This window comes from Lactuca saligna, chromosome 4 (assembly GCF_052625555.1).
Source record: "Lactuca saligna cultivar CGN05327 chromosome 4, ASM5262555v1, whole genome shotgun sequence".
NCBI lineage: Eukaryota > Viridiplantae > Streptophyta > Magnoliopsida > Asterales > Asteraceae > Lactuca > Lactuca saligna.
In genome coordinates, this window is record NC_136420.1 from 54,415,063 (window position 1) to 54,439,824 (window position 24,762).

Here is a 24,762-nt window from a genome sequence, read left to right on the forward strand (position 1 = left end):
ATCCCTATTTTCATGCAACATCTGCCTCATTTCCTCCCTTTGTTCTACCAACATAGCCCGAATCATGGCTTGCACTCTAGCCATGGTGATTGGCTTGGGTGCAACTTCTACTACAACATGTATTTGCTGAATCACTGGGAGTTATTTCCTATTCCCATTCGCATTCCCAGTTCCACTGCGGGTTCTCGTCATTTTGATCTATACACCGAATAAGGTGAATTAGATCTTTATTTAGGATAGACGTTTAAATCATCCTTATCTCCCCAAAACGTTTATATGCTAGTTTTAATATCATAGTCATACGTTTAGAATCCTAAACACATAAGGTTTCCAGATCCGGTCGGCAACAAACCATAGATCCGAACAAATAACAGCATATCAGGCACAAAGCATTTAGCATATAAAAACATTTTTAGGCACAATTCCTAAAATTTGCTAGTGCTCACATCTCACAATCATCGCTTAGCATTCTAAGTTTAAGTCTAGAAATCCTACAAATTCCTAGTTCGCTTAAACTAATGCTCTGATACCAACTGTGACATCCCCATTTTCACGGCCAGAAAAGACCAATTTTGTTTATGCTTTTTTGTAAATCAGAGTAATATTTTTCATAAAAGTGTTGCGGAATTTGTTCCCAAAATAAAATATGATAAAGATTTATCAAAGAATTTCCGTAGAAATGTATTTCATTAAAAAGACTCGGGATGTCATGTTCGATACAAATCAAAAGCATAAACAATACAATATAAGCCTTACTACATTATTTCATATCTATAGGCCTATATCCATAATCCCTCATCCAAAACATCACATCTATGCTCGAGCGCCACTACTTGTAATACATGAAACTGAGTGGGTCAGGCTTGGGAGCTGTAACACCGTAAATTTCAAAACAATTTTTCATTTAAAATAATCGTAAGTTCTTAGAAACACTTGTTTAAAATCTCATTTATAAGCGAATTACAAAAGACAAAACTCCTTTTTCACTTGCATAGAAAACCAGGATCCTCCAAAATATGACTTTTCCTCTGGTGTGTACAATCAAGCCGGTGCCGTCCCGTGATACTGAAAGAAACCTGAAAAACATCATACAAAACACTGTAAGCACGAAGCTTAGTGAGTTCCCCAAAATACCACACATAACACATATTAGCCACTCGAGGCTATAACTCTATGGGTCCGTGCACCCAAACTCTGTGAACCCTCAGGTTCTAACTCTGGGAACCCTCCGGTTCCAACTCTGTAACATGCACAGCATAAATCACATAGAAATAATGCAGTACAACACATCACGTACATATAGCATATAAATACACTGATCACATAACTCTGATTACCTACTCAAGGTAAAGTATAGAGAGGAGACTCACCTGGCAAGCAGAAAGCAGATATCCCCACACTTGAATCTCGAACTCGCCACCGCCTAACACGTAAGGCAAATACTCTCATGAATAAAACTCTCGAGGCTAGAATACATCCTCTCATAACACCCTCTTATGGGTAAAAGACTATTTTACCTCTCTCTTGGCCCAAAGGCCACATCGCTGTCCAAACCCTAAAACTCAACGGCCAACCCTTGGTCGAAATCAAAGTCCTCAGTCTAGGTCAACCCTTGACTGACTCTACTCGCCGAGTCAACCCTGTGACTCGTCGAGTTCCCATAATCAGAACTTCCCCATATTGCAACTCAACTCGCCGAGTCACCCCGAGACTCGCCGAGTCCCACAACTCTGAGTCCACTCGCCCACAACTCACCGAGTCATCCCTCGACTCACCGATTCTCGACCCAACCAGAGAATATCGGGACCCTTCGACAAGACTCGTCGAGCCCAAGAACAGACTCGCCGAGTCTACGGCTATCTTCAACCTACTCGCCGAGTTGTTCATACAACTCGCCGAGTTCCAGGCCATCTTCATCCAACTCGTCGAGTACACCCATGTGACTCGCCGAGTACCACCGTCCTGAATCCATTCAGAAGCATTCCAGGCCATGCAATTGCTCCAAAACATAGATCTAGTCTCCTACCACTCATCCATCACGTAAAGTGGCAAACTTTACGTGAATCCAAAGAGATCTAAGCCGTTTGCACATTGGGGCTAGGGTTTGGGACATGCAAGCTTCACTAAACACTCCAACACAGGGACTTTCATGCTCTCTGATTCTTCTCCCTTCTAGATCTGAGGTAGCAACCTCAGATCTAACCTCTAGACTTCCCATTTCATCCATAGACAATTTCTCACAAACTCCAAAATGAAGATCAACATAATCAACAGGTCAAAACGAGATATTACCTCTAAGTGATGCCCCAACTGCAATGCAATTCGAATCCAAGCAAAGCCCCTTGCTCCAAGCCTTCAATCTTCCCAAAATTCCTTCAACCATTACTTCTCCAAGCTCCAATCCACTCAACAATGGTGCTTCTCCGCGATTTAGGGTTTTCTGGGGCTCAAGGGGTGATAAAGAGGCTGGGAGGAAGACATAAGGATCATTATATAAGGCTCAACCCCGGGAATTAGGGTTTTCTCCACTCAGCGCCTACTCGCCGAGTCCAATACACTGACTCGTCGAGTCGGCCACTTAACACGCGACCAAGTCGCGACTCTACTCGCCGAGTCCACACATGGACTCGCCGAGTCGCTCTTTCCCAAATTTCTCTTTTAGCCCTTCCGCTCTACTCTTGATATTTCGGGATGTTACAATTCTCCCCCACTTAAATTAGGCTTCGCCCTCGAAGCCTACAGTAACTCAACTCCAGAATTACTCCCACAACGTGCCACCTGGCCTTAATCGGACCAGATCTCACAAGGCATACCCATCGAAACTCGAACCCACTTTCCCTTTCCTTACGGTGTCCTGACCATTGTCTCAAGCCGGGCATCGAATGCACCCTCTAATAACCACACTCAACGATTCGAGAATTACCCATGAAACATCACTGACCCAAATCTCAACAATCACTCGACCCATAAGGGTTAGAAGCCATGAACCATCGGATCCCCGATCCGAATCCCATTCTATCCAATCCGTGACGACAGAAAGGCCCACTTTTCAATCCCAGAGCAACTCTCATGAGTCCTCTTCTTGCAATCACACACCCATGCCGCACCAACCTTCGCACTCTCGGGTTAGGAAAACCCGTCATACCGACGACATCTCTAACATTCTCAGGAGAAACCACCACTACGCACACAACCCTTGACCAGAATCAAGCTGGGAGTCCCAGACTCCATCCCTGCATCCATCCTGAGACTCTTGGCTCTACACCCGCGGAATCCTTCCACGTCCTCAGCAGACATCCCATCATGATGTCATTCCATACCACTGGCACAGACACAATGTTCGACCACCATACTCTAAATCATCCATTCTCACTACTACTTCCACTTCCGCGAATCAACACTTTCCCCAGCAAATGAGGGCCTGACACCTCCTCCCATACAACAGCTCAAAGGGTGGCATACAAATGCACTAATGATGGCTGTTGATATAAGATAACTCAACCAAGGATAATTACATGCTGCAACTCCCTCCGAAATCTAATACACATGCCCGAAGCATGTCTTTGAGCGTCTGAATCGTTCGCTCCCTCTGAGGTGTCCTCCGACATCATCAGGATAAGCTCTAGCTCATCACATATCCCTCTTCGAGACTGAGCACCAGGTCAGCTTTTGACTCCACAGCTGAGCCCCCAAAGGTCACCCAAATCATGATCCAAATATCCCACTAACTTCCTCCCCGTGACCACTATCCCGACCCCGTGACACGCAAGTCACAAAATTCTCTTTTCCTTATTCAAGAAAGTACAATCCAACCGAGGATCGTCTCCACTCTGATCTCTGGTTTCTGCTGCGCATATCCCTTGCCATCTCACCACATTCTCCGACGGAGATGGGGACCCTAGTCTCGCCCCCGGTCCAACATCCAGGCTCCAAAAACTCAATACTAGGGCTACTCAAGCCCAAAACTCTTCCACATCGTACACTGATCGGAGAACATTCCATCATCACATTCTCTTGCCATCTAGTGAGCACTACGGCTCCCCCGCGGTATCACAACACCCTCTGACTAGTGAGTACTACGGCTCTCCGCAGTATCACAACACCCTCTGACTAGTGAGTACTACGGCTCTCCGCAGTATCACAACACCCTCTGACTAGTGAGTACTACGGCTCTCCGCAGTATCACAACCCCCTCTGACTAGTGAGTACTACGACTCTCCGCAGTATCGCAACACCCTCTGACTAGTGAGTACTGCGGCTCTCCGCAGCATCACAACACCCTCTGACCCCACTAGCTCGTGCTCCACAGACTATCATAGGCGGCTACCCATACTCGTCTTGAATATTCATCATAGACTCTGGAGGCAATCGACATAATGGACGCCCACCCTTGCGAAGATCCACTCTCACAAGTAATCTCCCTGGATGCCCATACTCGAAAGGCTCTCACTAGATCCATAGCTACTCGATATACCACAAGTCATCTCAACTCAAGATTCATGAATACTTCGAAATAAAGATATCAATACCCGGATACCTCGGAACATCCCCACCGAACATCACAAGATCCTGCCACAACCACTGATCTCCTGCCCCAAGCACCATATAGAGGCAATAATACATTCCCCCTAAACCCCATAATTAGATCTTCATTTTTTTTTTCCAAGTTGCAACTTCAGTGTATCCAATTTCTCATTTGCAGTACTAAGAAACGCTAACGCTACAAAATACGCTAATAATTCTCCGAAACCCCCTTTTTCCCGCCGCTCAAAATCCATCAAGGATACGCATACCGACCCGGGAGTTGGCTGCCCAATCATTCTCTATCTACTTGCCCCAACACTGACCACTACCAGATTTCTGACTAATAAACACCTGTCGTGGAGACATTCATCCTTCTCAAACAAGTACTTCCCGCATTAACTCACTCCGACCCCTTTCCTCGATCAGCGACATCTCTGGTCTCATGATTTCTTACCGCATATCTCTATACTCCACTTATAACTGCTCCTGACAATCTCTGCTTTCTTACATACGACACCCGGTTCTCCCCCACTTAGGGTTCAAACCGTCACCAAATAGCACACCACTACTCCATAACTATATTCTCTAGCAAAATCGCACCTGCCCCCGGAAAGTGCTACACAACGCCCGATATTCCCCCTTACGGAAATGAATTGACTTCATATACTCTGAACCTCTGATGAACTCCTCAAGAACTTCTCGTCACGTCTGCCTCTAGTCGTTCCAAATATCTTACCAGTCTAGTACCAACAAATCAACTGCTCAATAACATCCCTGGCTCATAGACTGAACCATAAAATTACCGTACCCCTCACCTCAACTCATCAACCAACGCTCCAACACCGGGATCACCCCACGAACAAGGACCCACTCCCATATTCAACACCCCATGGATAGAAAACTCTCTGCACCACTAAACTCGACTGAACTCCCCACTGCTACTTCTACCATACACCCGACTATACTCAATTAGGTATAGCGTGGCCCTCGACTATCTTAGTCCCAACTGACTATCTGCTAATGATAAATCACTGCCTCGCGGTACACATGTTACCTGATACTCTGGGGGGGAAATCATCATCAATGACGACCTGCAGGGTTTACCCCTAAACCCAAAACCAAAACATCATGCTTCTCATATTCTCACACTTACATAATTAGTACCTCCCCGATCATAGGAGGTGACATCTCTTTAATCGACTGATCACTCAACTCAGATCGAAATTCTCCCTTCCACTGACTCCTTACTAGAATACTCTGAGGGACTCTCGATCTCCCTCTCAAGGGACGCCTCTTCGAACTTACTCGTGACCGAATAACCGGAGAACCACAAACATCATTCACTCCGAACCATGGTACACATTCCATGACATTCCTTCTCAATACGCCCTGGTGTATGGTACCCTAACCATAACATCACTCCTCAATCCGCTCCGATGTATGGTACCCAACCATAACATCACTCCTCAACCCACTCCGATGTATGGTACCCGAACCATAACATCACTCCTCAATCCGTTCCGATGTATGGTACCAGAACCATAACATCACTCTTCAATCTGCTCTGATGTATGGTACCCGAACCATAACATCACTCCTCAATCCGCTCTGATGTATGGTACCACAACCATAACATCACTCTTCAATCTGCTCTGATGTATGGTACCCGAACCACAACATCACTCCTCAATCCGCTCCGATGTATGGTACCAGAACCATAACATCACTCTTCAATCTGCTCTGATGTATGGTACCCGAACCATAACATCACTCCTCAATCCGCTCTGATGTATGGTACCACAACCATAACATCACTCTTCAATCTGCTCTGATGTATGGTACCCGAACCATAACATCACTCCTCAATCCGCTCCTTAGAACCTTCAGAATACTCCCTGTATCAAGTATGGGTCCTCTGCTTTCAGTAGTACGGGCCCATACTACCTGCCACATCTACCCATACTTTCCACACGAACCATCCCAAAGCTTCTAAGTAGCTGCTCGACCTGCTCTTTCACCAATCCCATCGCGCGTGCTCGCTCCCCAACGAAATTCTCTATTCTACAAGCGCACTCATCTGGATGGGGTTATCCCCTAGGCTCTTCCGTCGTCCTCCCACTTCTTTGCTATCAGCTGCTGAAGAGCTCCTAATGATGCCAGCCATCTACCTCCTGAATATCGTCATATTCACTTGGTAGCTGACTCCCATCATCGAGAGTTCCACAAAGCACAAAGCAAGCAGCATTCGAGCATCGAAGGATACATAGGACTCCCTCTCTGTGATAACTCCACCTTCTCAGCTCATCCTCGAAAGTACCACCGAACTCTATAACTCTACCCCTCTTGGGTTCTAACTGGATACTCTCACTCATCACATACTCAAAAGCATAACACACATAACAACAAGTCCTAGGCTAAGGCATCACAAATCAGGCCACTCTAGTCCTAACATATGAAATACCTAGCCTGTCTCTAGCATGCAATAATATCTCATAAAGTGCATCATACATATCTCATAACACAAAATAAGGGTATTTTGGGAAATCACCGTTCGGGCTCTGGCTGATTGTACACACTGCTCCTTCTTGCTTTCTCTTTGAACTCTTATTCACTTTTAGAAAATTATTTCTTTAAAAAAAACTTTTCGTACTTCCTCAGTTTGAGTCCAGATTTACCCGAAGGCGCATCCGAATCCCTCAAACCAAGGCTTTGATACCAACTTGTAACACCGTAAATTTCAAAACAATTTTTCATTTAAAATAATCGTAAGTTCTTAGAAACACTTGTTTAAAATCTCATTTATAAGCGAATTACAAAAGACAAAACTCCTTTTTCACTTGCATAGAAAACCAGGATCCTCCAAAATATGACTTTTCCTCTGGTGTGTACAATCAAGCCGGTGCCGTCCCGTGATACTGAAAGAAACCTGAAAAACATCATACAAAACACTGTAAGCACGAAGCTTAGTGAGTTCCCCAAAATACCACACATAACACATATTAGCCACTCGAGGCTATAACTCTATGGGTCCGTGCACCCAAACTCTGTGAACCCTCAGGTTCTAACTCTGGGAACCCTCCGGTTCCAACTCTGTAACATGCACAGCATAAATCACATAGAAATAATGCAGTACAACACATCACGTACATATAGCATATAAATACACTGATCACATAACTCTGATTACCTACTCAAGGTAAAGTATAGAGAGGAGACTCACCTGGCAAGCAGAAAGCAGATATCCCCACACTTGAATCTCGAACTCGCCACCGCCTAACACGTAAGGCAAATACTCTCATGAATAAAACTCTCGAGGCTAGAATACATCCTCTCATAACACCCTCTTATGGGTAAAAGACTATTTTACCTCTCTCTTGGCCCAAAGGCCACATCGCTGTCCAAACCCTAAAACTCAACGGCCAACCCTTGGTCGAAATCAAAGTCCTCAGTCTAGGTCAACCCTTGACTGACTCTACTCGCCGAGTCAACCCTGTGACTCGTCGAGTTCCCATAATCAGAACTTCCCCATATTGCAACTCAACTCGCCGAGTCACCCCGAGACTCGCCGAGTCCCACAACTCTGAGTCCACTCGCCCACAACTCACCGAGTCATCCCTCGACTCACCGATTCTCGACCCAACCAGAGAATATCGGGACCCTTCGACAAGACTCGTCGAGCCCAAGAACAGACTCGCCGAGTCTACGGCTATCTTCAACCTACTCGCCGAGTTGTTCATACAACTCGCCGAGTTCCAGGCCATCTTCATCCAACTCGTCGAGTACACCCATGTGACTCGCCGAGTACCACCGTCCTGAATCCATTCAGAAGCATTCCAGGCCATGCAATTGCTCCAAAACATAGATCTAGTCTCCTACCACTCATCCATCACGTAAAGTGGCAAACTTTACGTGAATCCAAAGAGATCTAAGCCGTTTGCACATTGGGGCTAGGGTTTGGGACATGCAAGCTTCACTAAACACTCCAACACAGGGACTTTCATGCTCTCTGATTCTTCTCCCTTCTAGATCTGAGGTAGCAACCTCAGATCTAACCTCTAGACTTCCCATTTCATCCATAGACAATTTCTCACAAACTCCAAAATGAAGATCAACATAATCAACAGGTCAAAACGAGATATTACCTCTAAGTGATGCCCCAACTGCAATGCAATTCGAATCCAAGCAAAGCCCCTTGCTCCAAGCCTTCAATCTTCCCAAAATTCCTTCAACCATTACTTCTCCAAGCTCCAATCCACTCAACAATGGTGCTTCTCCGCGATTTAGGGTTTTCTGGGGCTCAAGGGGTGATAAAGAGGCTGGGAGGAAGACATAAGGATCATTATATAAGGCTCAACCCCGGGAATTAGGGTTTTCTCCACTCAGCGCCTACTCGCCGAGTCCAATACACTGACTCGTCGAGTCGGCCACTTAACACGCGACCAAGTCGCGACTCTACTCGCCGAGTCCACACATGGACTCGCCGAGTCGCTCTTTCCCAAATTTCTCTTTTAGCCCTTCCGCTCTACTCTTGATATTTCGGGATGTTACAGGAGCCTGGTGAGCACATAGGGTTTTCAACCCACAATAATTAAGTTTATTAATTTCATCAACCAACAATAACTCGATTACTCGTTCCTGTTATCCTCACATTACGTCCCTAAAACACCTATCATAAGGGACCTAGACTAAGGATCAACATCGGGATGGACACTAATGCTAAGGGGATTCCTCAGCAATAAATATCCTTAAGGAAACCATGTGGGGGATGGAGTACACCGGTGAACACATTGTTCACAAACACCTGCAGGTTGCGAGCCTGCTAGCGTTCCACTGGACTGTCTAGAAGAGTCAGTGGTCGTCATCTATACACCACTAGATGACAGAATCAACAACAACAACATCGAGGCCTCTCATCATTTTATCACACATTGTCTTAGTACATCTACCCATGTTTTACCCCAACATTTTTGTAGATATAAAATACATATACAATTTAAATCATTTAAAACATGTATAAAATCATTCATCCAACATAGACAGCAAGTATGCAAATAATATGCACACTTAGCATGTAATTTATATATAATACTTCATATCTATGTGTAAGATGAAAGTAATTATGCACTCACCTGTCAAGGTGGTGATTTCGAACTTAGATAGCGCTTCGTTACTCTTTGAAACAATTTCTTTCATCAAAACCTTGTATCATTACCACTAGGGTTTAGTCGATCATTCACAGAGACTAATTAATAGTCTAGCTATTATTAATATTATATAAGCGTTAAACAATACTTATATAACCCATAATAATAGCCCAAGTACTTATTATAAGTTCCTAATAACGTCACTATAATTAATTAGAAGCTATATTAAAAATAACGTAGGCGTAGCTCACTTACAGCGAGTTCTATAGAAAATCGGACTTCGCTTGGAGCAGCGTTTCCGAACCGAAAGACCCTTTTTCTCGGGACTCCGGGAGCCTCGGGGCTTCCTTTGGGTGCCAGGGGTTCACCTAGGCTTTAAGGGGGGGGGGGGGTTAGAATAGGCTAGAGAGAGAAAGTATTTAGAGAGAGAGAGAGAGAGAGTGAAGAAAGGTGTAAATCCGAGAAATCTCGCACCTTATTTATATGCCGGAGGTCCTCAGAACGTTGGGCATTCGGAAGAGCTATCCGAGGCGTAGCTTCGGATAAGGTCGACACGTATCGCTTTGCTGCTGGCTCATTGTGGCATGCTCCGGAACCGCGCAACCGAAGACCGTAGGGTGTAACCCTCTCCGACGCCGGGTGTACTCGTACGCGGAGCATTTGATGCAAGCATTGGGTGTCCGAGATGTGACGTGTCAAGATCCGAAGCGAATCCATGATCAGCAAGCGATGGCTAGGATTCGGCCACGTCATCGGTTTCGCATCAGGTTTCACAATTTTCCCTCTCGACTTCAAAATTTCGTAACTTTCACATACGAACTCCATTTTCGACGTTCTTTATATCCACGCGTAGGAAGGAACGTACTCTACGACTTTCTTTTGGACTCCGTCGGCTAATTTTGAAGTTATTTTAATTTTTATATTTTTAACAGGCTAGGATAGGATTGGTTTGTTAAAAATCCATAACTTCTTCATCCGACGTTCATTTTCGCCTATCTTTTTATTGTTACGCTACTATTAACGAGATCTTTGATTATCGTTTAGGTTGTGTCGGCTAAATACCGCTCATTCTAATATTTGAACTCTAGGCAGTATTCTGCTAAGCCGAAACTTCGAAAAATCATAACTTCCTCATACGAAGTCAGATTTGGGCGTTCTTTTTACGAACACTATCAGGTTAACATATTCTACGACTTTTGTTTAGATCGCTAAGGCTAAAAATCGCTCTACTGTAAATTCACTATTTACACTTTCTGGTGTCGTGTCGGTTCTGTCGCGATACTTCGACAGTTCATAACTTCTTCGTTATAACTCAGATTTTAGCGTTCTTTATATCCCCGAAATCCTTGTTTCGAAAACTACAACTTTATGTAAAGATATCGGGCTTATCTCACACTTTAATTTTGATGCTTATTTTTATTCTCTATTTATTATACATTTATAAATAGGTAATAAGCACATAATTCATGTACTACTCAAGTAATTCATTTTTATTACTTCAAAAAGAGTTACAATAGTTGACCTAGACTATTACATCATCTAAAATGCTTAGCCCTGAAACTTGGGTGTTAAATACGGTCAAAGAGGGCATTCTTGAGATTCCAAATGAGTGGTTGAGCGTCTTTCACTTTGATATGGTGGCCTTGTTTAGGGCCCATTCATTGACCGTCAAGGAGTTTCAGGCATGTAGAGCTATGGAGTATCATGGGGTGAAGGACACGATTGTAAGCAGGAGGTGGTTATCAAATGTTCCTAACACCTTACGCACCAGTAGTTACCCCGAGGGGGAAAAGGTCAAACTTGCCTTCCGTCTTTTGAAGGAAAAGGCACATGATTGGTGGGAGGAGGTCAGGAGCACAGTAGGTGATGAGGTTGTTGATTCAATGACCTGGGATGATTTTGTGACCAGGTTCAGGGCTAAGTTCGCATCGGTGATTGAGGTGCAACAGTTAGCGCGAGAGTTTCAGAATCTTCGCCAGAATATTGAGACGGTGGCTGAAATCACCATGATGTTCCAGGATATGACACTTTTGGTTCTGCAGTATGTGGTGGATGAGGAGATGAAGAAGGCTAGGTATCATGAGATGTTGAGGAGTGACATTCGGCGATTTGTGAGCCGATCCAACTGCAAGATGCTGGAGGATATGATAATGAGAGCTAGCGAGAGGGAGATTGACATTGAGATGGAGAATAAGAAGAGGAAGCCAGATTATGATAGTCGTAGGTTGTTGACTCAGCATCGGTGGGTTTAGGTTCCATATCGGGGACGTATACGCCAGGTATTGATGAAGGAGGCGAAAAAATCTAGGTTCTCCATTCATCCATGGGCGACAAAGATGTATAGAGATCTTCATCCTAATTATTGGTGGCCCTGCATGAAGCGGGATGTGGCTTGGTATGTGGAGCGGTGCTTAACTTGTAGAAAAGTATAGGCCGAGCATCTGAGGCCTCACGACAAGATACAGCCATTTGGAGATTCTCATATGGAATTTGGAGGCTATTACCATGGATTTTATCACGAAGCTACCCTAGACTATGCGCGTAGTGGATTCAATTTGGGTCATCATGGATCGTTTCACCAAGAGCGTGAATTTCATTTCGATTCAGGAGAGTACTTCTATAGAGAAGTTGGCCGAGATTTATATTGGGGAGGTTGTGGCACGTGATGGGGTGCTGGTATCGGTGGTTTCTGATAGAGATGTCCAGTTTACTTCCAGATTTTGGAAGAGGCTCCATGACGAGTTGGACACTCGTATCCATTTCAGTACAACATTACATCCGCAGACTGATGGTCAGAGTGAGCGAACCATTCAGACCCTAGAGGATATGTTGTGGGCGTGTGTTCTGGATTTTGGTGGGAGTTGGGATACATATCTTCCGTTATACGAATTTTCATATAACAACAGTTATGATGCCAAAATTGATATACCTCCTTTCGAGATGCTCTACGGGAGAAAGTGTAGGACTGTAATTTGTTGGAGCAAGGTTAGTCAGCGGGTTATGAGGAGTACCGAAGTGGTACTCAAGGCCACTGAGCTGATTTAGCAGGTTTGGAGTAGGCTCCAGACAACTCAGAGTCGGCAGAAGAGTTATGCTCACAGACGTCAGTCAGATTTAGAGTTCTAGGTGGGAGATATGGTTCTCCTAAACGTGCCACCTTGGAAAGCTGTTATTCGGTTTTGGAAGTGGGGCAATCAGGGCCCCATGTATATTAGTCCTTTCAGGGTTTTAGCTCGAGTGGGTCAGTTTGCTTATCACTTGGATCTTATATATGAGCTCAGTCAGATTCCTAGCATGTTCCATGTCTCTTAGTTGCAGAAGTGCTTAGTGGATGATTCCGCAATGGTACCATTGGGGGATATTCAGGTGGATGACCACCTGAATTATATTGAGAGACTGGTGGCGATCCTTGATCGGAAGACAAAAACCTTGAGGATCAAGGTTGTCATCTTGTCGAGTTGGTGAAAGTGCAATGACAGCACCACAAGGGTTCGGAGTGCACTTGGGAGTCGAAAGATGAGATAAGGGAGCACTATCTGAAGTTATTCGAGGCACATGGCTTCGATGAAGAAGTCTGATTCAAGTGGGGGAGAATTGTAACACTTGGATTTGGGTATGTTTCCTTTTTCCCTTTATATCTAATTTATTGCAATTTAGTCCTTAGAGTTAGTGCGTATGGCATATCATTGGGTACGCTTAACATACTAGCTAAGAAGCAGTACGAGAGACATATTAAATGGTACGCTTAGCGTACTAAGGAGGGCACCTGATTGCGGAGTAGAAGCCTCGTATGCTAGGAATACGAGGGTTACGCATGGCGTACGTGGAGGATAAGAAAACCCTAATTTTAGGGTGTTGCACCCAATATAAGCTCCTTAAGTCCCTAGGGCTGACCTCTTTACAAGCCTCCATTTCCTTAAAACCCTAATATCCTATTTGAGTGTTTTTTAGCATTGATCTTGATTTTAATGGTTTATGCTCCTTGAAGTGAATGAAGAAGAAGTTAATGGACTTATTCTTTGGAAGGAAGCTTAGAGATCTAGATTTAGCTCCATCTTTTTGTGACTTTTGAGGTATAAAGTCCCACCCTTTATCCTTGTGTGTTTAGATCTCTTCATGTCATGGTTTTTGTGTTTTTTTGTCTCTTTTTGGGTTAGTTTGATGAGGTAAGTCATTTAAGGGGATTATTCTTTTAAATATGGGCATATTACGAGTTTCTTAATCTCCAAGGAGCAAGCTTTATTTGTGTTTATGGTCTGATGCATGCATTAAATCATCTATTTAGTCATTTTGAGATTTAAGAGCTTCATTAAGCCATACATGCACGTAAAGTTAGCAACTTTACTTGATAAACCAGTCCAAGGAAGTCAGATCTAAGTTGTGGAGTGATGTCTTAATTAGTTAAGAGTTGGAAATGGAAGTTGGCTGAATGAGGGAGTATGTTGGGCATACAAGCTGGTACGCTTAGTGTACAAGTGCTAAGGAGAGTATGTTGCGCGTACGATCTGAGTACGCCCAATGTACTCAGCAGAGTGGGCCTCAAAATCTTGGGTCTTCGGTTTGGGCCATAGTTTGGGCTTAGATGTTTTGGGCCTTTTTGGGCCATCAGAATACAAGTGTTTTTGGGTAAGTATATTTTTGGACCTTGGATTAAGGCCCATGAAAGGTTTTAGTCCTAATTTTGAAAATTGGGCCATAATTGGGCCTTGGATGATTATTTTGGTAATTGGGCCTTTTGGATTGTGAGTTCGGTGTTGAATTAGGTGTCTAAGCCCATAAATATTTTTGGTATGTACTTGATTTGATTATGAGCATGGTCTTTTTGGGTTGCCTTGACTCATGCAACTTGATAGGATGACAAGAGGATAGAGAGTAAAATTTATTATGTGAATAATAAATTGGTACTCAAAAATGGTTTTATTAATATATTAAAAGATTATTATATTATTTGGAGATCATATTATTTAATTAGTATTGATCAGAAATTATTTTGGAATTATTTTGATGATCAAAAGAGACTGATTAAATAATTGGGGGAGTGTTATGAAAATATTTGATAGTTGCATAATTGGGTTGATGGACTCCATAGAGTGGAGTGGACATAATTTATGGGGAAGCCCACAAGATTTCGTCCATAGGCTCTAAGGATGGAGTTCATGGGATGCTTGGTGCCTAAGTTAGGTATTAGGGTTTCCACCTAAAAACCCTAGTAGCCACAGCTATATATAGGACCCTATACAAGGGATTTTTGGCCTAAGCATTCAAGAAAGAAAACCTAGCCGAAATCCTTCCCTCTTCAAGTCATCTTGTTGAATTGGGTGTTTATGAATCCATTAGAGGTGTAACACTTGGGGCACTAGGCTTTCAGAAGTCAAGATCAAGAAGGATTAAACTTGTTATTGCTACATAACAAGAAAGGTAAAGATTCTAACCCTAATCATATGTGATTTTCGATATATATGTATGCTAGTCATAGGGTTATTGCTTTAGTATTCATAGTTGTATGTTCAAATTAGAAAAACCTAGATCCAAAGCAATTAGGGTTGCATGTACACCATAAGAATGATGTTATGCTCAAAACCCAACATTTGGGCCTTAGTCTCGGACAAAACTAGGAAATGGGTACATGGTCTTTTACCCTAATTTTGGACTGATGGTTATCGATTGGAATCCAATTATTAATTGGATGTTATTTTGTATTGATAGCTCAAAGATTTTTCGGACGAACAGGTAGAGATTTATAAGTGTGATTCAGTAGTTCGAGGTGAGTTTTCTTATTGTGTTTGGCGGGTCGAAAGCAAAAATATAGACCCATGAATATGTTATGTTAGCGTGCTAAATGTCTATGTGACTCTTGCATGTGTTATGTACTTGTATGCTTACCAGGTGGGGCCCAATGACCATTTTGTATGTTATGTATCTTTGTGATTATTGCATGTGTATGTGTTTATATGATATATGTTTATATGTATATCGGGCAGGGCCCGATCTGTATACCGAGTGGGGATCGATGTCAGGCGGGGCCCATTATATGTTTATTATGTATGGTATGTGGTATTTTAGGTAACTCACTAAGCTTTGTGCTTACGGTTTTCAGTTTATGTTTCAGCTACTTCCAGTTCCAAAGGGAAAGTTCAGGATGATTGTAGAGCACACACCACATCGTTTCGCATTTTCTTGATTTAATCTGATGTGATATGATGATTGATACTTTTTTTACCTGGATTTGTATAATGATGTTGTTGGGATACTGGTTTTATTAATTTAAAAACAAAATTTTTGGGTCTTATTTTTGGGACGTTTCACTAACTTTTAGCATTCTATTTTCAACAAATGGACCTAAACAAATGAATGGTTCATCCACAACCATCAAGATGCTAACTTTATGGATCAGTGACCTCAGAAACATCAATAGAAGCAACTCCTAACTTTTGGAGTGGAAGAAAACCACTAAATCTCATCATAGAACCAAAAAGGGACCAAAACTTCATAAAGAGTATATCTAAGCATACAAGGAGCACGTTCCAATATTTATACCTCAATGAAGTTGGAAATTATCTGTGAAATCTGGATCTACAAGTTCTCCTTTGATCAAGGCTCCTTCTTCCAAGCTCTTCTTCCTCAAATCTCACCAACACACTAAAAACACACACAAGAGTGTTAAATCTCCTTAAAAGGGGCTAAGGTTTCAAAATGAGACTCAAAGGTTTGTGGAGGCTGAGAAATGAGAGGATCATTAGTCATAATGTTATTTACATAGGGTCCAAACCCTAAATTTAGGGTTTGTCCCTTAGATATGTACATACGACGTACGAGAAGTACGTCCTGCGTACTCCCAAGTTTCTGAAAATGGCAAAATTGCCCCGTAGTGACCAAATCTGCAAAATATTTACATACCAAGGGTAAAAAATGAAAGTACCTTGAACCGGGTGTTACAATTCTCCCCCACTTGAATCAAACTTCATCGTCAAAGTTTGATACCACAAATAACTCGGGGTACTGCTCCCTCATCTTGTCCTCAGGCTCCCACGTCCATTCAAACCCCTTTTGGTGCTGCTAATGCACCTTCACCAACTCCACAACCTTATTCGTCTTCTAGTTAAGGTTGGAAATCGGTCTCTCAATATAATTCAGGCGATCATCCACCTGAATATCCTCTAATGTAACCACTGTGAAATCATCAACCAAACATTTCTGCAGCTGAGAGACGTGAAACGTGCTATAAATCTGACTAAGCTCATCGGGAAGATCCAAGCGATAAGCAACCTGGCCCACTCGGGTCAAAACCCTGAAAGGACCGATATACCTGGGGCCCAACTTGCCCCTCTTCCTGAATCGGATGACACATTTCCAAGGTGACACCTTTAGGAGAACCATATCCCCAACCTAGAACTAGATCTGATCAGCTATTGTCGACATAGCTCTTCTGCCGACTCTGTGTTGTTTGAAGTCTATCTCGTACCTATTGAATCAACTCGATAGTCTTGATTATCACCTCAGTACTCATCATGACTCGCTGGCCAACCTCACCCCAACATATTGGGGTCCTGCACTTCCTCCTATAGAGCATCTCAAAAGGAGGTCGATCAATGCTGGCATGATAACTGTTGTTATACGAAAACTCCTCCAATGGGAGATATGTATCCCAACTCCCACTGAAATCCAATACACATGCCCGAATCATATTGTATCACCTGGTTCATGGTACGTATTTTTAAATTAAGTATTTAGCATTTTGGCCTGGGACTCGGCGAGTTGGTGGCCCAACTCGTCGAGTAGAAGCGATTTGGACATGGGAGTTAAGTGGCTGACTCGGCGAGTCAGAGACCGGACTCGACAAGTCCGTGCTGTCTGGACAAAAACCCTAATATAAGGGTTTGCACCCTATATAAACACCTTAACTCAACCTCCCTTGTCCCTAACACTCTCCTAGAACTGCATATCGAAACCCTAGTCGTTTGTGTGTGTTAAGGCCATTTTGGCGCTTTTGTTGACTTGTGAAGCTTGGAAGGAAGAATAGGAGCTTAAGTATTCGACTTGGGGCTTGTGGATCCAGAAATCTCATTCCATCTTCAGCTTAATCAAGGTAAAATGATCATGCTTTGGTCTTCCCTTTGGCTGTTCATCTTTAGATTGTAGATCTTGGGTGCATTTAGGGCTTTCTAGCCATTTTCGGATTTAAGGAGTGTTATGTGGACTCTAGCATTTAGATCTGGGCCTTAAGAGGGATCTCATGGCATAAAGGTGCCAACTTTAGGGCCATGAGAGCCCCATGCACATTGTAGGACACTTTATATGGATTTTTGAGCTAAAAACCCCATGCATGTGCATCAAGTTTGGAACTTTACGTATAAAATGGACATTAGGAGGCCAGATCTATGGTTTTGGTGTGTTAGACCTCATTTAAATCGACTGTATGGAATTGGTCAAGGTTGGACTCGACGAGTTGCTCTTGGAACTCGATGAGTCGGTGACTATTGTGCACCAAACCCCTTTCTGTGAATGGGTAAGTGTTAGGAAGGAAGTCCCTTGTGGGTTTAGACGCAAAAAGGGACCTGGAAGTCATGGGACTCGACGAGTGGTATGAGCAGACTCGGTGAGTCCATAGCAATCTCCCAATCATTGAAAGATGACCTCGACGAGTTGTTCATACAACTCGGCGAGTCATAGACTGGACAAGTTCTTAAGTTGGAGATGAACTCGACGAGTTCAAGAAGGAACTCGGTGAGTCAGATGAAGATGGTCCCGATGTTATGATTGAAGGAGAACTCGTCGAGTTTTTGCTAGACTCGACGAGTGGAGCCGGGGTTTTGTATGGGATTAGAAAAGCATGGACAGTTGGTAGGCCAACTCGGCGAGTCAGATCAATTGAATGTTGACTTTGACTGAATTTGGATTGACCGTGTTTAGGGTTGTATGTGATGTGTGTTGACTTGAAGGTTGTCGTGTAGGTATCGAAGAGTCGTTGGGGTCGAATTGTGCGCCGAGGATAGTTCAGACACTGCACGACATTGAGGTGAGTTACCTTCTAGTAGGGGTGGGTCTAAGGCCACAATGTCGGCCCACCAAAAAGGGGTATTTAAAAGATAATGGTCTTTGTGATAATTATCTTAGTCTGGTTATGTGTTGGTTATGAGGTTTATCTGGATAGTATGTTATGTGTATGGTAGGGATTAGTTTCCCTAACAGTGGTCCTTAGGACCCAAGGGTAGGTCAGTACCCAAATATGCCTGACTCTATGCTTATATCTGTTGATTGTATGCTAGTGGTAGGGGTGAAATAATCCCTAGATACCGGTTGAAAGATACTGATGTTGGTTATCGGTTGAAAGATACCGATGATGGTTACCGGTTGAAAGATACCGATGAAGGTTACCGATTGAAAGATACCGACGATATTGTATGGTATGATGGGGGAACTCACTAAGCTTTGTGCATGCAGTTTTGGTTTTGGTTTCAGGTACCTCTTCGTCGAAGGGGAAAGAGCTGGCGGTGTAGCATCGCATCACACACACACACATGTTTCCGCAAGAAATTTTTGGGATTGTACTCTGATTTTTAATACTTAGGATGTTATAGTTTGAAATACAACATTATGACTTGGCAATGAAATGTTTTATTGAAAAGGTTTTGGTAAAATGTTTATTAAATGCTTTAATTCAAAAATGAAATTTTTGACCTTGAAATTTTGGGTCGTTACACATATCCTCTAGGGTTTGGATATTCCGCTCACTCTGTCCGTCAATCTGCCAGTGGAAAGTCATGTTGAAATGCAATCGAGTACCAAACTCCTCGTGAAACCGCTTCCAAAAATTGGAAGTAAACCATACATCCATGTCTGAAACCACTGAAATCGGCACCCCATGTCGTGCCACAACCTCCTTGATGTAGATGTCAGCCAACTTCTCCGTAGAGATACCCTCCTGAATCGGAATGAAATGTACGCTCTTAGTCAATTGATCCACGATGACCCATATCGAATCCACTATGCATGTTGTCCAAGGTAACTTCGTGATGAAATCCATAGTAGTCTCTTCCCATTTCCAAATGGGAATGTCTAACAGTTGCATCTTGTCGTGAGGTCGCTGATATTCGGCATTGATTTTCCTGCAAGTCAAGCACCTCTCCACATACTATGCCACATCCAGCTACATATATGACCACCAATAATCGAGACGGAGATCTCTATACATCTTCATCGCTCCGGGATGAATATAGAATCTCGACTTGTGCGCCTCTTCCATCAAAACTTGTTGCGCACCACCCCGGTACGGAACCAACACCCTCTGATGAAGGGTCAACAACCCTTAGCTATCATATTCGAAGGAAGCCACATGAACCACAATGCACTCACTCTTTTGGTACTCCTCATTCATAGCCTCAATCTGAGCCTCTCAGGTCTGCTCTAAAAGTAGAGTAATCACTATCATCCTCAAACTCATATCTCTGATCGGGGTCGCAACAGCCTTGCGGCTGAAAGCATCGGCCACCATGTTGGTCTTCCCCGGATAGTAAAGGATCTCACAAACATAATCCTTTACAGGTATAATTAGGTATTATTTCGTGAATGGAGATCAAAAGAGAAAGAAAAAAGAGTAAGGAAGATTTGTAGTCAAGGTGGGTGAAGAGTCTTCACTGTTGTGTTGATCGACCCATCCAAACTCGGATTGAAAATCAGGCTAAAATTCTTGCAGCTAAAGAACGATACTATAAACTCGAGCAATCATGAAATTAAAGAAACCCAGATGAGAAAGTGTTTACAGACATATCTAAGTACTCTAAGTTGGGGCAATCAAACACAGCCAAGTCTCCGATGAATTTGTTTCCTTTTACACATAAATATCGAACCAGATACCATAAATATTGTAAGGAAGGAGGTTAGTTGTCGACGTCTCAATGTGTGTGTGTGTGTGAGAGAGAGAGAGAGAGAGAGAGAGAGAGACCCTTTCTTCTTAATATTTATTAAATATTATAAATATATTACAAAAATTCTTAAAATAACCAAAATAAATATATGAAGGGTAAAAAGTCTTTTCGGTTTGGACATGAACCAAAACCGCAAGCAAACTTGCTGACACCATTCATCCAAATTTTCATGGTTTGGACGTTTTTCCTGAAAAAAATGAAAACCAAATTTTCACAGTTTTGTCAATAAGTAATAAATGATATTTCTCTCAATATCCTACAAAAATATAAATTGCCTAAAACATAAGGTAAACAAAATAGCACACATCAACCTATAGCTCACATATGAGCTCAATTGCGGAACACTAACAATATTTTGGTTGTCCTAATATGAGCTCAATCACGGAACACTAACAATATTTTGGGTGTCCTAGGATTTGAACCCTATGCCTCATAGCTATAGTTTCACTCATCAACCACTACACTCCCATGTTTCTTATTAATTAGTATAACTACAACTTATAATTGCAACATATGGTTCTCATAAAAAAATATGTGAATAGATGGTTTTGAAAGTGGACAAGTGACTTCTTAGAAAATGTGTAGTTACAACTAATATGTTTCTTTAATTAGCATAACTACAACTTATAATTGCACAATTTCATTTTCTTGGTAACCATCACATTAGGCTTTTAGCAGACTATATCTAAGTTCCAATTCATCCAAATGATGGCAACTTAAAAAGTAGTTGACACAGATACTGAAGGAAATAATCCAAAACATGGAATTGAAAATGATATTCATCAAAATATTCAAAACAAATGAACATCAAATTGCTTAAAAAGGAAGATATAATTGATCATTGTACCCCTTGAAGCAAAGGGTGAGTGACAACTAACCACCAAACCATAAATTGCAACATATGCAAAGATAAGACTAAAATCATACATGTTTGAGATTAACTTTCAAACAATCATGAGGGAAATACCATATGTCTTTGTTAAAAAACATGCCATTTCGACTTGTATATCTGAAACCATATTTCTTGTAATATGGCAACCAAGAGTCAGACCACAACTCTCGTTTGATAGCAGCACTATGCTTCAACTCGCTAACAAAAAAGGCATATTCATCCATTGTCTTTTCATTTGGAGACACCCATTTCATTTCATCAAAATCTAGTTCGTGAACCACATACACATATTCCCAAAAGTTTTCCATAAAATAAAATTTTTCACCCGAACATACAATCTCCGGTAACCTCAAGTCTGGATCCAGAACATTCTTGATTTTGAGTAGCGTCAGTTTGGGCTCAGGATCGAGTCCCAGTTCATATAAACAAGCATCGGTGTCTATAGCATATATCTTCCCCTTGAATTCATGTAAATCAAAGATGCCTTCCTCAGAGGAGACATAACTCCATGACCCTGTTCCCGCTATTGAAAACCATATTTCAGAGAGGAATCGACGTAAGACCACAAGCACCCACGCAGATATTGAAGGTGAAAAGACAAGAATAGCCCTGATTCCGTCTCGATCGGGTTCAAGATCCCTGGGGACTTTGGGAAAACGAAATCCATGCCTTGTGATAGGATTCATAAGCCAATACTCACGTGGCTTTAACCCAAACAAGACCAAATAACCACAAGTTAATCCAACACAGGTTTTGCCACTGGATTTGGGAATGCGAAATTTGAACTCTCTTCCATCAAAGTCATTCATGGAGTACTCTCTCTTATTACCATGCTCAATGATCCATATGGACATGGGTGGTTTGGATGACATAAACCTTATTTTGTTAGAGAGTGCAAGTGACCTCCATGACTTGCAAACTCCACTGAAAGCAAAAAAATCAATGGCTTCGAGTTGCATCATAACTAAATAAAGCAAATGATGGTCAAGATCTGACCAAGGTGCTGTAGCACCAGTTATGAACCTCTTCCTGCCTAATCCATCACCACGATTCTTGCTTTTGGACACACTCCTTGTCTTATTCATTACTGAACTTGAAGAAATAATAAATAATCAGGATCTTGGTAAATGCAAATTCAACATAAGATACACTACCTACAAACAGGGTATAAGGCTACAAACATAACTAATAGGATTCTTAAATGAGAAAAAAGCACTTGTTACATGTAATCAAAGCGTTACATAAAACCAAAATTACAAATTTAATCAAAACCTAGATAATGAATAAACTAACTAAAGCTCTTTCTATGCACATGCCTCTGAAGATAATCAGTTTCATATCATCATATGAGTTATGAGTAATTACAAAAATTTTAAAAATTATAGTATTAAGCAGAAAATCAGAACAAAAACACAAATAATAACTATTTCATGATTGCATTAGTAAGCATATACGCAGGTATAAATCAGCACATGTTTAATCTAAATTAATAATACCAAAATGAAAGGGAAAAAGTCAAAAGAAACTAAGGTAAACTAATAGAAAAATCAACATAAGAAAACATGATCATATAAGTTTGAAATCCATCAATCCTAGGTTTCTAATTGAGCGATACGCAACCACAGTCTTTAATTTTGGCATTTAAAACCGAACCACATTAAAATAGAAATGAATTTTATTTGTCAAAAAAACAATATACAGAAAAAGAAAAAAAAAAAGTTAGTGCTTGTTATCGACAAAAACTGAAAGTAAAATACTGCACATAGTGATTATGGCTCTGTCGACCACTTAACATGATCTAACAAAGATCCAAATCCTTTCAAAGACTACACAAAGTCGAGACGTTGTTGTGAAATAACTTGCCTGATTGAAACCGAGGAAGGAGGAAAATGAGCTATTGAGCGGGTTTAAGAACTAATCGATGAGATTCGAAGAGTTGTCGCCATGTTTTTTACCCGTTGCATCCATTTCCGATGTTTCCTCTTATCCTCTCCGGTTGCCGCTTGTTATAAATGGTAGTATCCTGAAATAGGTTAAAATGTGAAAAAAAAAAAAAAAAAAAAAAAGGGTCCCACAGGCCTTAGAATCCTGAAATATATTATTATTATTTTCAGTTTTCTTTTATCTATTTTAGTTTATTTCTAATATGAAATAGAATTGCATTCACACAATTCGGTAAGATCCTCGGGACTGACTTTCGATAATTGGAAAATCGGGAATGAAATTGGTCGATACCGATTCCGTCCCACCCTCATCCCTAGTATAGTCCATGGGATAATTTTTTGATAATTTTTACACAGTTTTCTATAACCAAAATATTTAAGTGTCTCATCAATAAATGAATCCCTACATTTAATCAAACACATAATAAAAAAGAGTTTTACTATAAACACACCTCTCTTTAGGTTTATTTTTTTCATTTATTTTCCCAATAATGATTAAAAATACTTTTTTTTTATCAAATGTCATTATTACAATAATAATTAAGTAATGATTATTAATTTATTTTCAATTAATAAATATAATATAAATAAATTTTATTTTTTAATAAAAAAAACCTAATTGTATTTTTGTAAAAAATATTATATAATAAAACTAATAGGACAAAAATTAAAAGTAGAATCTATTTTATAAAGTCCATTTAATGGTTTATTAGCCTATAACATTGTTCGTTAATGTGGTATTATATATTAAAATTGTATATCAAATCAATAGAAAAAATATATTTTTCTTAAATAAATTATTCATATTGGGAGGTGATACTTCCACGGATCTTTTTGATACACCCACTGAATTTTAAATGAAAATGACAATTATACCCCTAATATGTATTTAGAATATAATTAATTATTCAAAGGAAGAGGATAATTTGTCGCAAAACAATTAAAGTATAATACGTCTATGATGGTCCTTCTCCAACATTGCAATCTTCACCACAATCTACCCCAAATTTTTGATTCTTTTTTACGGCAATCTTTAGTTTGCAATTCCTTCCAACTCTACTCAGCTTGCTGATTGTCCCCTTGAACCACAATCTCCGACATAGTCCCCTATTCCGCCACCATCATTCTCACTGAATACCCTCCGCTGTTCCAATTCCTCATTTCAGATTATCCGTACAGAAAAAGGAAGATAGTTAGGAAGAGCCGAAGAGGGAAAGAAAACTTACACCGATGGGCTGAAAACGATGAGGGGGAACTGGTTATTGCCGACGTATGAAACGGTGATGGTAAGCAGTAAGCACGAGGCCTACACTTGTGAGGCTGATACAAGTGCA

The 24,762-nt window shown here is 41.5% G+C and overlaps 1 protein-coding gene across 1 annotated transcript; it reads right to left on the reverse strand.

The window, feature by feature from the left end:
* Positions 1–20,612: 20,612 nt before the first annotated feature.
* Positions 20,613–23,504, reverse strand: LOC145041895 (uncharacterized). Its single transcript, XM_078990115.1, has 3 exons — positions 23,349–23,504; positions 21,561–22,572; positions 20,613–20,780 (listed from the first exon to the last, which is right to left on the reverse strand). Exons 2-3 carry the CDS (start codon positions 22,568–22,570, stop codon positions 20,660–20,662), a joined length of 1,131 nt encoding a protein of 376 aa, XP_078846241.1. The 5' UTR covers positions 22,571–22,572; positions 23,349–23,504; the 3' UTR covers positions 20,613–20,659.
* Between the last annotated feature and the right edge of the window lie 1,258 nt (positions 23,505–24,762).

Excerpts from the sequence above, each read along its gene's own strand:
- LOC145041895 (XM_078990115.1), bottom strand. The coding sequence starts at position 22,570 with ATGAATAAGACAAGGAGTGTGTCCAAAAGCAAGAATCGTGGTGATGGA. Across the intron at positions 20,781-21,560 it reads TTTTTTAACAAAGACATATG|GAAAAACGTCCAAACCATGA; the intron begins GTATTTCCCTCA and ends CATTTTTTTCAG.